The 15,231-nt window shown below is 43.1% G+C and overlaps 1 protein-coding gene across 1 annotated transcript in view; it reads left to right on the forward strand.

Moving 5' to 3' along the window:
• CCDC88C (coiled-coil domain containing 88C) overlaps positions 1-15,231 on the forward strand; it is a 91,312-nt gene that overhangs the window by 65,875 nt on the left and 10,206 nt on the right. Inside the window, exons 17-25 of the mRNA XM_033141125.1 lie at positions 413-554; positions 1,949-2,137; positions 5,322-5,483; positions 6,923-7,200; positions 7,887-8,030; positions 9,155-9,341; positions 10,289-10,434; positions 12,717-12,806; positions 13,977-14,215. Of these exons, the coding sequence (XP_032997016.1) occupies positions 413-554; positions 1,949-2,137; positions 5,322-5,483; positions 6,923-7,200; positions 7,887-8,030; positions 9,155-9,341; positions 10,289-10,434; positions 12,717-12,806; positions 13,977-14,215 (1,577 nt within the window). The remainder of the gene's footprint in view (positions 1-412; positions 555-1,948; positions 2,138-5,321; positions 5,484-6,922; positions 7,201-7,886; positions 8,031-9,154; positions 9,342-10,288; positions 10,435-12,716; positions 12,807-13,976; positions 14,216-15,231) is intronic.

Consider the following 15,231-nt stretch of genomic DNA (forward strand, 5'->3'; position numbering starts at 1 on the left):
AGGGCTATGGCTTTGCCTACACAGTTCGATTTCAAGCTTGGCATCATTGTGATGTCAGGAGTTTGAAAGGAGCATAGCTTGGCCCTGGGGGTTGTAATGTGGGAGATAAGGATCTGGCCCACTGCCCATACCCAGTTCTTTGTTCCTGGTCTAGCAGCATGCATCCATGGATGCCAGTATCCAACCCCCACCCCAGGCCATTCACCATACAGCATCCTTTTATGCATGTCCGGATGTTTTTATTGTAATTTCTAACCCCCTAAGTACATCTCTGCAAATGAGAAAGTAGGATACTGATGGAAAGTCAGTGGTTCTGTGGGCTCTTTTCTAATATTCAGGAAGAATGGCTGAAATGCCTCAATATGGCAGAATTCCTGCCTTTCTCATGACTGATATGGTCATTGTCTCACAGGAAGTATAAGATACTGGAAAGCAAAACTGAATGTGACCTAAAGACAACGCTATCTGATAAAGAAGAGAAAATTGCTGTATTGGAGGCCCAGCTGCAAGAGTTTCTCACCTTGAATCAGCAGTTACAGAATGAACTAAACACCGTAAGAGGGGAAAACTTTGCTTCATAATATAAAGGGTGAAACTGCATGTTATGAAAAATTGATTATTTGAAAAGCATGTGGGCCACTTTTTATTCTGGAGAAAAGCGAACTGTGGAGCCCTGCTATGGAATTTGTACTCCATCCAGGTCATGAAATTGTACCCAATGCAGACAAGTTAACTGCCTATCGTGCCCCCACCCCTGGCTGCTCTTTGCCTTCAAACATGCTGTATGCAGGGGCAAATAGCAGCTGTGTGTGTTTGTGTACTTCCATAGAAAACCCATGTTGGGGCCCTGACTGGAACACACCATAGATAAGTTTTCAAAATAAAAGTTCAGGAGGAATTTCATTAGCACTACTCTTTTTGCCAGCTAAATTATGCTGAGATGCTAGGTCATGTGACTGAGCTGAAACAGGTTTGGAAGGGGTGTAAGTCTTTGTCCTTTTCTGCTTGCATCACGTCCCAGTAACCCACTTTTTTAATACATTGACTTAATTGATGCAGTCTCAGGGATTTACACTGGTATATCTTCAGCTTAGCCAGGAAAGCTCAAGATCTGTTGAATCCAAACTCTCCCATCCCAACAGATTTTGGGTTTGGATCATAATAATCCCCAAATTGTGTGCATTAGTTTTGAAATGGGTTAAATGTTCCTGTAAGATCAAAGCATGTGCTTACAAAGGAGTGACCTCTGCTGAGGGTAACTATACTCCATTTGTGAATGAGATGTGATTGGATCATCTGATCACTCCAATACAGGGAGACCAAATTACATGTCCTTAGAAGAGGGTGCCCATTGATTTGCTGAATGAGTCAAGTCCCTAGCTTGTCTCCTTTCCATCAAGAGGTATACTCAGAGCAGTGGCTCAAAAAGGAAAGTGGGTTAGGTATTTCTGAGGGCAAATAATTTTGGGTTCCATCACTGAAGAAGTCTTCATCTTCACACCTAAAAGTAAAGCTTTTAGGATGTAAAAGCAAAGTGCCTCTCTTGCTTAGTTTAGAATAAATATTGCCTCTCCTATAAGAAGTTTGGGAAATACCAGCCTAATAAAGTCTTCAAAAACACAAAGCATTCAAGAGGTAGATTGCAGAAATGCAAGACCCAGAAAGCAATGAGAGGTTGTTACACCCGAAGTACCATCAGTGTAGAAACACTTGAAAACAGGTTTCCATAGACATTGCAATGTTTGGGTTAAAAACCTCACAAATATTAATAGAAAAAAGCAATTAAAGTAGCTAAAGTGGTGCATGCTGAATGTTTTCAACTGAAATATATGGTCGTGATCATCTGTTTTTTGATCAGTTGATAATGGGTTTAGGGTTAGGCTAAGTTATTCCTGTAGACTTCACAGTTCTATTTATTGGCATATTTTACAAACAACGTGTATTACAGATGAGGAGGGACTTTGAAGTTGTCAAGCAGAAGCAAGAGGATGGAATCCTTCTGCAGAATTCATTGAAGCAGCCCAATGAAAATTTGGTTTCCTGTCATCAGACAAAGGAAAAGTGGGAAAAGGGACACAAAGAAGCAACAATGGAGCTTCTGAAAGTAAAAGACAGAGCTATAGAATTGGAAAGGAATGTAAGTTTTGTCCTTTACTGGGTTAGCTTATTATGTTCATCCTATGCGATGCAATGTAGCCAGTGTTGCACTAAGGTGAATTCACTTTGTGGTATACTTGTTCCAGCAAAACACTTTGCTGACAGTGGAATGTTGTTGCACAAGAGACATACACAAGCAGGTTGCTGATAGCTTTGTTTCACGATGCATTGCTCAATCTGTTGTGCAACAGGTTTCTGCGAGTGAAGCTGTTGCATTGGGTTCTTCTGTTGAGCAGCTTTAAAGCTCACCTGTCCACGTTAGTGTAAGAGTCCTGGCACTAGCAGACAGATAATGTTGGGTACAGCCCATTGATGGTTCATTTCTGTGTATGTATGCTGAGAGGGAACCACGTGCCAATTACACAAGCCTGTGGCTCTGAAAACTCATGTGCCACACTGACATATTTTCCTATATGGAACTTCTCTCTGTAGGAAAATCATAATGTGTGGAGCATCCCTTATTTTATTAATCTGTTTAAAACATGTATTACTTCTCATTATGATAGCAATCCCAGAGCAGGTTACATAAAAAAATTATCAAAATACAACATGTAGCATTATAAATAAATATCCCACGTTACTCTCAGTAACCAAAACTGAAATATTAATAGCAAACAGGCAGTAATGTTCAGCAAATGCCTGAGCGAAAAGGTAGGTCTTCAGCTGGTGCCCAAAACTCATGAGATTTGGACTTCCGGCGGCTGACGCCATTATGGGTGGTCGTGGGATGCTTCGGCTGCGAAGCACCCAGTTCATTCCGGGGGTTAGGAGCCCTGCAGCCGCATAGCGGGGCTCCGGTTGGGGTGCGGGAAGAGCGTCCCGCACCCTGGGCTCCCCGGCTGTGCCCGTTGTGGCTCCGAACCCTTCCCCCGCACCCCCTGTAAAGGGGGAGTGGGGGTGAAGGGACGACGGAGCCGGGCTATAGGGGACATGCCCCAACCGGGATGGAAATGCGGTGGCAAAGCCTGTGATGAGCGTCTAAGTTCTACCTGTCATTAAGGAGCTGATAAGAACCCAGAGGCTGTGAGTAATTGATTGACTCTTTGTTTTCCTGGAACGCTCTGGGGGAAAGAAGAAAGGCAGCCCGCCTCCCTCCCTTCGGCTGGTGAAAGAAATTAACTCTTTAAGTGACTGCTGCCACAACAATCAATAGAAAGTACTTGGAATTTAAAAACTGAGTCTGTTGAGATCTCCCTTCGGGGGTTAACTGGGGAAAAAATATCTCCGCTTGAAGTTTTGGTCTTTATACTCCGGCTTCGGAGAAATGGCGGCGACTTGGTTTGTCGTGGGAAAAATTTGAAACAAAGGAAGGAAGAGACAGGAACTGAAATCTGACACTCACCCTCTCTCTTAAAATGCTGGGCTTTGCGCTCACACTGGCATCGAACTCAGATTTAAAGGATGAGGAAAAGCTCACTGTTTTGCAGATGGAATTGCTTAATCGGAAACTACAAGTCTTGAGTGGAATTATTCATAAAAAAGATCTACTTTCCACAGAGGAGGCTTTTCAAAAGTTCTACACAATGGAATCATGCCTTGGCAAAGAGCTGGGAGGGGCGTTTGAAAGATGGTTTGAGATGGCTGGGCAAATCCGGGAAAAGCAACCGGAAATGGGAAAACTTACAATATCCAGACTCCGAGGTGGCAGCTCGGGGGCAAGGGACATGGAATTAGAATTTTTACAAGAAGAAGAAGCAAAAGAAACGGAGGAGCCCAGAATGCAGATGAGAAACGCCCTGAGGCTCGATGCGGGGTTTGCTGTGGACGCTGCCTGGATCTGTGGACACTTGGAGGAAGACAATGGGAGATTTGGCGTTGGAGAAAGACAGAAAAAAACAATGGATAGAGGGGGAGTGGGTTGAGGTGTTAAATGTATAATCTAAATGGTCTGTCATGGTATCCGAGGTCAGAGTGTGAAGTCTGTTAATGATAAGTTTATTTTAAATAAGTAAGGAGATATTGAATTTTAAGTTAAAAGCAGCATGATAAAGGACAGAAGAAATAAGTTTAGCTATAAGAATATTTGGTTATGATTTAGGGTATAATGCAAAGATTGAGATAAGTAATGTTTTCTTTTTTTTAAGTAAAGTTAAATTTTTTTTTATAGAGAAAAGTGGTTAAGGAAATAGTATATGGAATTAAAACCGAAGGTGAAAAGGCGGGGGAAGTCAAACGTCAAGATTCAGAACTAGAAATTTTTTTTTTGTAAGGTTATAAATAAGAAGAAGAATCCTGACTTTATGTGTATTTGTATTTGTTTTTGTATTTGTAGGTGTGGGGTTGGGTTTGTGTTATATTATGAAAATGTTAATAAATTCTGTTTAAAAAAAAAAAAAAACTCATGAGATTTGGTGCCAGCCATATCTCTGTGGGGAGCCATAACTGAGGCGCTACCCCTGAGAAGGTCCTTCTTCTGGTATGCATTTTCAGAATGCTTTCCCTTCATACTTTATGTCGGTCTTCTACAGTATTACACCTTCTCCCATACAGGGCTCAATGAGTGTGCCTGAATAAGTAAGAGGAAGAAAGCCCTCCTTTCTTTTGCAGACACTCGTTATTAAGGCTGGTGGTTTTCAAGTTTCTTCCACCTACAGGCAACTCTTTCCATATTGAATGGTCTGCCAAGGCATTCATGCATTTTGCAAAAAATGCTGGTGCACATTTGATGGTGTTTGTGCACACTGTTGACACTGTATCAGAAGAATGAAAATGTGCCAAAACATACTCAACACACCTTTGTTTGCATTTTGGAGATGATCTGCATTGGTGGGCAAGCTGTAATTCAAGGAACAGTCCTGACATTATAGACCTTGTCATTAAGACATCCCTGATTAGCTTCCTAAGGGTTCCAGTTCTCTCTTGAACACAGCTTGAAACCACTGATGATGGGGAAGAAGGATGAAAGTGCACTACCATTGCTGCTTCATTACCTGCATGAAAGTCTGGGATGTGGGGTACTTGCAACCATTATTTCCTGCTTCTTTCTGTAACATAGGCAGTATTGGCCCTACTTTAGGATTTCTAACTTTAAAGGGCACTCATGAGCTGTTTGCTTGTGAAGCATGGAAGACAGTGTAGGCTCCCCTTGCGTCAGAGATGCTCTGAAGAATCCGTAGCAGCTGAATCTTTTTCTCCCGCCTTTTCATATCTGTTTCTCTTATCAGAATGCAGCCTTACATGCAGAGAAGCAGCTTCTGAAGGAGCAGCTAAGACATTTGGAAACTCAGAACACCTCCTTCAACAATCAGATCCTGACACTACAGAAGCAAAACGCCTTCCTTCAAGAGCACAACACTTCCATGCAAACACAAACAGCCAAGCTCCAGGTCAGGAAAATCCCTGCTGCGCACTTCTGCCAGAAGCATTTTAGGTGGCTCATTTTAAAATGGGACAGAATTTGCCAGTTTCTAGCATCAGTCTCGTCATTTTGAGTGTCAGTCTGGTGGAAAAGAAAGATTACCCTCCCACAAGATTGTGAGATGAATACACTGATGTATTTTCGGGGAAATTGAAGTGTGTTTTGATTTTATGGGTGTGATTCAGCTAATGACTTCTGCTTATGCAATGGGGCTTTCCCTCCTTTCCTCCCACCCCCCGAAATTGGCTCCGCAATGCTCAGGAGAATCCCCAGAACTGGGGGAGGAGAGGGGGGATCATTCTCTCCAGCGAGCTGAAATGTTTGTGCTAATGGAACGAGCAGAAAAGCACAACATTGGATTTCTCCATTTTTTTTGTTCTTAATTTAGTGCTGTTATGTAATTTGGAAAAGAATGTTCAAAAACATTATGCACAGGTGGAAAACCTGATACACTCCAAATATTGTTGGATTCCATCTCCCATCATTTTGTGCGATATAGTTCTCGGCTCAAAACACAAACAAACCAAAATGTGCTTAAAAGTGAGCTTGTTGGCTGTTGAGTCAATCCATTCCTTCTCATTCCCACCAAAGGTAAACATCGGAGACCTGAGTTTGTTGTTAATGGATGTTGGCATGCACATCTAACAACCGTATTTATTTTAAAAATGCATATATTAGGACAAGATGCATTTAGAAAGGCTTCTATTGGGATTAAAATTTATTTTAAATATCCAATTTATGGTTAAAATACATATTTAAATTTGAGTTTTCATATTGATTTTTAAAAAAATGAAAATGAAGGATGGAACGGACTTGTGAACGCACACATGCAGGACTTGACACAATCCAGAGAGACAAATCCCTCCCTATTATGTGTTCACAGGGGATAGAATCCTGCCCTCCCCCTAAACTCCACTCCTTTAATTTCCTCCCCAGCCCAGCTCAGAAGTATAAAATATTTAACCACCAGTTGCCAAATCAGGGTACAGTACTGATAAAATGCAATAAAAACCATGCAATCAGTATGCAAGCAACAACACATACATAATCAAATGGCTCATTGCAAAGTGCAGCAAGACAAAGTCAACCAAAGGCTTGGGTGAATAAATAGGTCTTCAATTGGCACTGAAAACTCAGAAAGGTCAACACAAATCACGCCTGAAAAGGAAGGAAATTCCGCAATCAGGGGGTGCCTGTGTCATTAATGCCTTTCTTCAGTTGCTCCATATTGATTCCCCTGTCAAGAGGGCATTCACCCTAGATCTTTGCATATGAGCAAGTAGGTATGAGAGAAAGGTTCCCTACCAGGCATTCAGTTCCAAAGTGGTGTAGCAATGCAAGCACCTTTTATATAATTTGCCCCTGTGTGCTGATGAATCTTTTCTTGTTTCTCTGAGAAACTTTCAGGTGGAGAACTCAGCCCTAAATTCCCAGAGTGCCTCCTTGATGGCCCAAAACGCTCTACTCCAAAACCAGCAGCTGACCAAGGAGAACGAATGTGACAATCTGTTGAAGCAGAAAGATCAGCTCAAGGCAGAATACGAGTCCCTCCTGCAAGACCACGAGCACCTGGCCTCGCTGCATGAGCGGCAGTCGACAGAATATGAAACGCTGATAAAGCAGCACAGCTGCCTCAAAGCGCTCCACAAAAACTTGGATCTGGAGCACAAAGACCTTGGAGAAAGGTTAGCCTCTTGGAATAAATGGGTTATTCATGTCTGAAGCCCCCCCTGGGGGATTTACTGCAGGATGGGGTTATAAAAAGGGTTACCAACTTTAAACCCCCCCCCCCAAAAAAAAACCTGGTCTCAGCCTTTACTTAGCAGTTTCCTCTGCAGATATTAGCAGATGATGTTTTCATGTAATGAAAAGCATCACTTGCAGATTTCAGCAGATCAAGCATCTGTTTAAAGGCACAAAAGCAGGCCGATCTGCCCGTCCCCCTGATGAGTTGGCAACCTTCTCAAGTTCCTTGTGTTGGAAATATTGTATGTGCCAGTAGTTTCTCCTGTATCAGATGTTTGTAAGTGTGTGTGTGTGTGTGTGTGTGTGTGTGTGTGTGTGTGTGTGTAAAAATACATAAATTACAATGTATATGGTTTAAGTACATGGAATAAACCCCAAAATATGGATGTTATGCAGCCACAGATAAGAACTTTCAGGTCCTATCAATCCGAATCACAGAGAATTAGGCATGCAAGAGGAGTTCCTAACTTTGGTTGCATTGTGGCCTAAGCAAATACATAAATTAACAATAGACCATCAGAATCTGTTGACACAGAGAAAATAAATCTCGATTTACCGAATCATGTTTTAACCGTGAGAAGCATTAAGACAAAATAGCAGCCATTCTTTTATTTCTTTCCTGCAGATATAATGGTTTGATACAACACAAATCCAAACTGGAAGAGCTGGAAATGGTTTTAAAAACAGAAAAAGATGTTCTGCAGCAGGAAAAGAGAGCAAGTGCAATAGTGACTGCGGAGAACCAGAAACTGAGAGAAGAGTTGGAAAGGTACACATCCTCAGAAATTATGCCAGCCCCTTTTGTGGGAAAGTATGGGAGTCCGGGGGAGGGTATATTATTTATAATATCCTCTCCCTACTTGTCTTCACAAGTTTAACAAAATTAGGAGAGTTGACATTCCCTTATAAATACACGCGCAGCAGATAGGTTGCGCAGACTCGTTAAAGAGCTCCTGTGGTTCTGTCCCAGCTTCTGCCAACCTTGGAGTTCAAAAGCACACCAGTGTAATTAGATAAATAGGTAACACTGCGGTGGGAAGGTAAATGGCGTTTCTGTGTGCCCTGGCTTCCATCAAGGTGTTCCGTTGCACCAGAAGCGGTTTAGTCATGCTAGCCACATGACCCGGAAAAACTGTCTGTGGACAAATGCTGGCTCCCTCGGCCTGAAGCGAGATGAGCGCTGCACCCCGTAGTCACTTTTGACTGGACTTAACCGTCCAGGGGTCCTTTACCTTTTTACCTTTTACCTATGTAAAAAACACAGTGTTTGCTAGCACACTGCATATAGGTTAGGTATGGAATGTTTTGATAGGCCTTCTATTACAGTATACCATTGTCATTTTAACATGGATGACAATACTAACATCTTTCTGTGTCTATGTTGTATATTTTTTCACCCAGAAATGTTCCCCATCCCTAATCATAGGCAAAAATTTGGGGACATTATGCAGGATATTATATATCACAGGACTGAATGAACAACTGAAATTTTCAGGAGTATGAGCCTAGAAAATGCCAGTATTAAAAACACACACCCTCAAATCCTGCACTGGTAATTATTTTGGGCAGGGCATAATTGTGCTTAGCTTAAAGCTGAAATAAAGTGATAATTGTGCTTAAATGGAGTAGGATTACCAGTAAGTTAAAACCTTGCTTTTGGAAAACAGAGGTACCATTGAAACTTGTAATCCCTCTCAGATTTTACTATTAGCAGATCTAATGCTTGACTAATTATATGCTAATAGAAATAGACCTGCCTCTTTGTTTAGCATTCAGAAACACTGTATTCTTACCCTTCAGCAGGACCAAGGTTTTAACTGTTCATTTCTGGTTTAAATTGCTGTTGAAGATTTGGACAGGGAAGCAGTGAGATGTTTGGCTTTTCCCATTTAGGGTTAATTTCTTGCACAGCAAGCTCAAAGCAGACTATGAGGGGCTTCACATCCATACCAAGGAACTGAAAATATCCTTAAATAGCACCCAGCGAGAGCTGAACTGCTGTCAAACTCGCTATGATGAGCTGAAGGAGCAGTACCAGACCATGGACATTTCCTTTACTAAATTGGACAACCACTGTGAGGTGAGATCTATGGACCAATGAAATACAGGTGGTTATTGTGGGATCAGGAAGACTTTGCCAGTCCATAAATAGATTCTGCTTCATTCACAGAGGACCATAACCCATGGCAGATCACTCCCACTTCACTGCTCCTCTATGGTGCAAACAGGAGCAACAAACCACAATCCTTGGTATAACATTAATGTTGAATGGCTTCTTTCACTCCAAGCAACTGGTAAGCCAAGAACAAACCTTGGTTTCGGATTGTCCTTTGTTTGGAGTGAAGCAAACAACAATCCCTGGTTCAGCCATACTGCGAAGCCCAGGAAGATGGATTGTTGCTAGCAAGGAGAAATGAAGAGAGAGTTATCTGCGTGTTTGTGGTAAATCATTTACCATGGTTTACTGTTAGGTGAGAATGCAGCCGAAGGGAGCAAAATGTAGTGGCTTGCACTTAAATGCCAGTAATTTGAAGGAGAAACCCTGGTGTTAGGCTTGGGTTGCTGCCAAATCCTTAAAAAGTGAGATGGGTGGACTGGAGAACAGGATGGAGTTGGGGAGCTAACCCTTTCCATGCCTTCATCTTTTCCTGTCTCGTAACTGTTGTTTGTTTGTTTAGCTCCACAATGCACTTGAAAGCTTCTCCCACCTTGCTTTGTTAGGGTTTCAGCATCATCCAAGCTGGATCATGCAGCCTGTCATGCCTTATTTCACTTCCAGTTAAAATCAATCAATGAATGGCAATGAAAGCAATAGGCCACCACAATATAAATGCAGCAAACAGCCAGTAATTTATTTCAGTGAAACATACTTATGCATGTGCATCTTAGCACTGGTGGCAGTGGTTTGGCACTCGGTTATCTAGTTGGTGAGCTTGACAAAGGACCCTTGACTCTGTGCCGTTTTATTAATGGTGAATAGACATGTGCAGGTAGAGGAACTTCACCTGTGATGTGTCTGTTGAATAGCTTCTGGCTCGTCTAAAAGGAAACTTGGAAGAAGAGAATCATCATCTCCTGAGTCAGATCCAGATGCTGAGTCAACAGAACCAAATGCTGTTGGAGCAGAACATGGAGAACAAAGAGCAGTATCATGAGGAACAGAAGCAATATATGTAAGACTCCCCCCCCCCATTTATCATGTTGTCAGTGAGACTGTTATCAAAGTGTGGCAGTAAGGATGCATGGAGACATCCAAGGGGATATCTGTGTCCCTTGGGCCACATTGGCACAGCCAAAAGTCAATTTAAAAAGCTTCTGAGCAACTGGGTGATCATTTTATGCAGCTTAAGCATACAGAGTATTGCATAGATTCCTGCTCCTGCACTTGAGCAACTTCATGCTGGGGTGTGAAAGTAGATGCAAGCTGCGGAGAGTTATTTCCTGAAAGCACTGTACTGACTGCAGGGTGAGTTACCACACCCAGTTCGAGGTGTTGGTATCAGTATGCAAAGCCCTAACGGCCTGGGATGCCAAGTAGCTAGAAGATAAACCATCACAGACCACAGTGGTTGACTGGTAATGCCTTATTGGTGCCATCACCCTGGGTTCTGCCTGTCTGTTGTGAACTTGTGACAGGGCCTTCTCAGTAGTGGCCTCTTGCTCATGGAATGCCCTCCCTGATGAGGTGCACATCTCCCCCTAATTATTAACATTTAGGCATTTTTAAAAATGATAATAATCCTGTTCACTGAAGCATTTGATGGCTGAAAGATATTGACTTGTATCCAACACTGCACAAATGGATTTCCACTCAGTGGGATTCCCCCTTCCTCTCCTTCCTCTCCTCCCCAAAATCTTCTCTTAAGGGCCCCCCAACTCTCTGGAGCAGATTTTGGGATTGTGCTGGGCATAGGCGTAGCAAGGTCAGGTGGTACCCGGTGTGGATTTTTTTTTGTCACCCCCCCCAGCAGAGCTGGCCCAGTCTCCGAAGGCACCTCTGCGCCTTGCCAGCAATGTCTAGCCAGTAGGAGAACACTTCTATCTCCCAACACATTCTATACAAGATCTCAAAGTAGCTGTCTTATTACAAAAGAATTTCAGAAATAGACTGGAAAGAAAAGTTGCTGAATTGCAACTTATTACCAAACTTAAAACCATGGAGAGACCTGGTCTGAATAGAGACATTGGATTCTTATCTCATTATACATGATAAAGCTATTTTTAGCCATCTCACCCCTTGCTTTTTCCTGTAACACCAATTGCAGTCGTTAACAGTCGTCAACAGGTTTCCCCCACCTATCAGCCAATCACCCATTCCCACCACCCTTCTGAGTAATACCCCTCCCCACCCTCTCACTATATATATGGGTCTGGTGACTTCTGTTTCAGTGTATCTGAAGACGTGTGCATGCACACGAAAGCTCATACCAAGAACAAACTTAGTTGGTCTCTAAGGTGCTACTGGAAGGATTTTTTTTTTTTATTAACTAGTGATGTCGCCAGTTATCACAGATAATCCTCATGATGTGCTGTCTTGTATTAGCCTCTATGTATAATTCAGATTTCCTCTGGACCATGAAGAGCAGCCTCCCAGGCTTTGTCTCAACCTGTTGCCTGAAACTTTGGAAAGTTGCAAAAGCAATTTGCAACAAGACACGGAGGGAAATCAAGTCCTGAGACTTGCCTGGTGCACGCAAGCCTTTAAGTGCACCTGAAACAAACTTTGTGAGGGTGTCCCCAAGTACTCTTGAATGAGTCATAGCAGGCAACAGCTGGAGCAGCAGTCTTGTTTCATGCACTCATAGTGTATATAATAGGTTGATGACAACATGCATACATAAAGGTAGTGTTTTGGGTTTTTTTAAGTGCCAGATTTGCTTACCTGATATATGACAGATTGAACGATGCACCTGGTAAGTTATGTAAAATTTGCTGGGACAAGCTGCGGTATGAAGGTGTGAGGCTCTATTTCACGTGGTACTGGCTGATCCCTAAACTTTTAGCAGACATGGTAACAGCCCTCTACTTTCCAGGCACCCAACTACATTGTCCAGAGGCCCAGACATATTGTGTGGTCATTAAATCCTGCCATGAACTTGTCATGATTGTATATCTACCTATAGATAGTTTAGCTCACACGTTCCAAAAACAAAACAAAACCAGCACTTTTTTTTCCCAAGGACTGCCAAGCATTTTAAAATCCTCCTTGTTGTTTTTTTTTGTGCCTCAGCTTTTTGGTGGTGGTTGCTCTACCAACTAGACTGCTGACGTGCTTAATCATGGAGCTAATTACTTCTGTGTGAGAGGTACTTTCTCAGAAGGGCTTTTCGTCACTCAAAATCCTGCCTACGGGCTTTGTGAGAGTTGAATTATTAATTATACTCAATTCCTAGCAAGTCGAACCCTCTAAGTGCTAATGTGTTGTTTTTCCCCTGCCGCTTTGGTTTTTCAACAGTGATAAACTGAATGCATTAAGGAGACACAAAGAAAAACTGGAGGAGAAAATAATGGATCAGTATAAGTTTTATGATCCAGCTCCAAAAAAGTAAGTTTTCTCACGGGCAGTCCTGTCCTAGGCAGAAAGATGCCCCTTAAGTGTGCGATGGCAACTTGGGGTATATCACCCCTTTGTGTTTGGAAAGGCGGCCACTTACTGACAGTTCTTGCAGTCTAGAAATCCTATTTATTGAGGCATGGGCATTTTCTCTTAGGGAAGATATTGGGGTTGGGGGGTTGGTCACACCTTGCAGGTTTCATCATGTGTGGATGCAAGGCAAGGGTTGGGGCGTTTTTCAGCCGGAGGCTGCATGCCACGGATGAGTAGGGTCAGAAGCAAAAGTGAGTGAAGCTACAGATGCAACTCTTACTTTGTACAGTAAGCTACATTTGCCACACAAAAGCCAAAGATCTCTAGACACCACACAGACCACTTTTCTCCACCCTCCATTCAGGCCAGCAAGATGTGCAGTTGAAGCACATGCAACAGCCAGGCAAATGCACTTGAGGAAGGTGCCAGTGATGGGCAGTGACCTGGGGTGAGTCCCAGGGGCCAGATAGAGAGGCCTAGAGGGCCACATTCAGCCTGCAGGATGAAGGTTTACCACTGCTGCTATATAAGGCTCACAGATAAGGGCAGTGGTGTCTGTATGTATCTTAGCAGTGAGCAGGTACAGTGTTAAGTCCCCATCTTTCTCCCAGAAGGGTTTTTAATGAATGGAATCCGAAAAGGTCCTCATAAGAGACAACAAATAAAAAAAGCATGGGATGTTTGTTTATGTGAAAACTCCATGCAAGGGTCTTTGCCCAGTTTTTGGTTTTTAAATCCTCTGGCAAAATGCGGCCCAACTTTTATTGAGTTGGGGAATGTCATCTTCCTGATGCCAATTCAGTTTCGCAGTACAGTGGTACCTCGGTTTAAGTACTTAATTCGTTCCGGAGGTCCGTTCTTAACCTGAAACTGTTCTTAACCTGAAGCACCACTTTAGCTAATGGGACCTCCCGCTGCTGCTGCGCCGCCAGAGCACGATTTCTGTTCTTATTATGAAGCAAAGTTCTTAACCTGAAGCATTATTTCTGGGTTAGCGGAGTATGTAACCTGAAGCGTATGTAACCTGAGGTACCACTGTACTCTTTTTATGGTGGAGAGAAAAGATAAGAATCGCACTGTGCTAAAAAAAAGAAACAAAATGATTGCTGCTGCTTCCCTCAATAATAGGAAAAACCACTGGATAGGAGCTAGAGCCTTGGTTAAACTCATGAAGCCAAAGAAAGAAGCTACAAGAGAACGGTTGAAATCCTCAGTAGAGAGCCCTCCATGGCACTCAGAAAGCACAGACACAGCCGGGTCACCATTGCCTTCACAGCTGCCCAAGCAGCAGGAGAATCTGGAGAATGTCTCCGCAGAGTCTGGCTCAGTGGAAGGCAGAGAGCAGAATAATGGACCTGTGGGGAAAGGTAGGTGGTATTGTACTTAATGGATAGTTAACTGCTGGTCTGTTGGTGCTGGGAAGGATAGCTAGCTAAGGGGGGGGGGGGACAAAGGGTGCAATTCAGCCACGGCTGAGCATTTCTGAATGCCACTGAAATCAAGTGGCAAATTAGAGAGAAGCACATCTGTTTTTAGTGGGCTATTTTAAATGCACTTTCATGAGGAAGGGTAGACAAGGAGACCACCTTGTGGAGATGGTAGAAATCGAGAGAATGGTGATACCTTCTGGTTCCACAAAGTTTCATAGACAACTTTCACCTGTTTCATAGACAACGTGATAGGGGAGTGGGTGTTGTGCTGAGGAGGTAGGTTTGAACAGGTTGTCGCTTTCCATTCAAACATTCAGTGAACATGGGGTTCCTCAGTGGGGTCACACCTACTGACCACTATCTCTGTACGTTCAGTGGAAGGTTTCAAAAAGTGTGGGTATACCTGGATCTCAGTAGGTGCATAAAGCCTGTATGTGTGATTGGGAAGTTCATTGGTACAGGGTTCCCAGTTGGAGGCAAGAATCTACAGAACATCTAGCTCCCTCTCACTTTTTGCTGAGCACAAAGGCAAAGCAGAGCTAGCAAGCATAATCTTGAGCCTAAGCTTCCTGAAAAGAAGGTGGGCAGCCGAGAGTTGCATGAAGGGAAGAGGAGATTGGGGTTAATGGCTGATGAAAGAACCTAGAGGGATTACCGGGGGGGGGGGCAGGGTTTGAGGTTTAGGTGAAATGAGTAGCTCTTTATTCCCTGCCCCCCAACACACACACACACACACACACACACACACACAAATACACCACCAGCAGAAGCAGGAAAAGTATGCAGAGCATACTTTCCCATTCTAGAATTATGAGTCCTTTGGGAAGTGGACTTTGACTGCAAGCACAGATGGAGAATTATGTTGTACAGCTTGGTGTTCTTGGGTGCACTATACAAAGTGAGGTTGGTTTTACTGTCGCAGCGATGTCCCAGTTCACCACTCTGGAGCTACC

This window comes from Lacerta agilis, chromosome 1, assembly GCF_009819535.1.
Source record: "Lacerta agilis isolate rLacAgi1 chromosome 1, rLacAgi1.pri, whole genome shotgun sequence".
Taxonomy (NCBI): Eukaryota; Metazoa; Chordata; class Lepidosauria; order Squamata; family Lacertidae; genus Lacerta; species Lacerta agilis.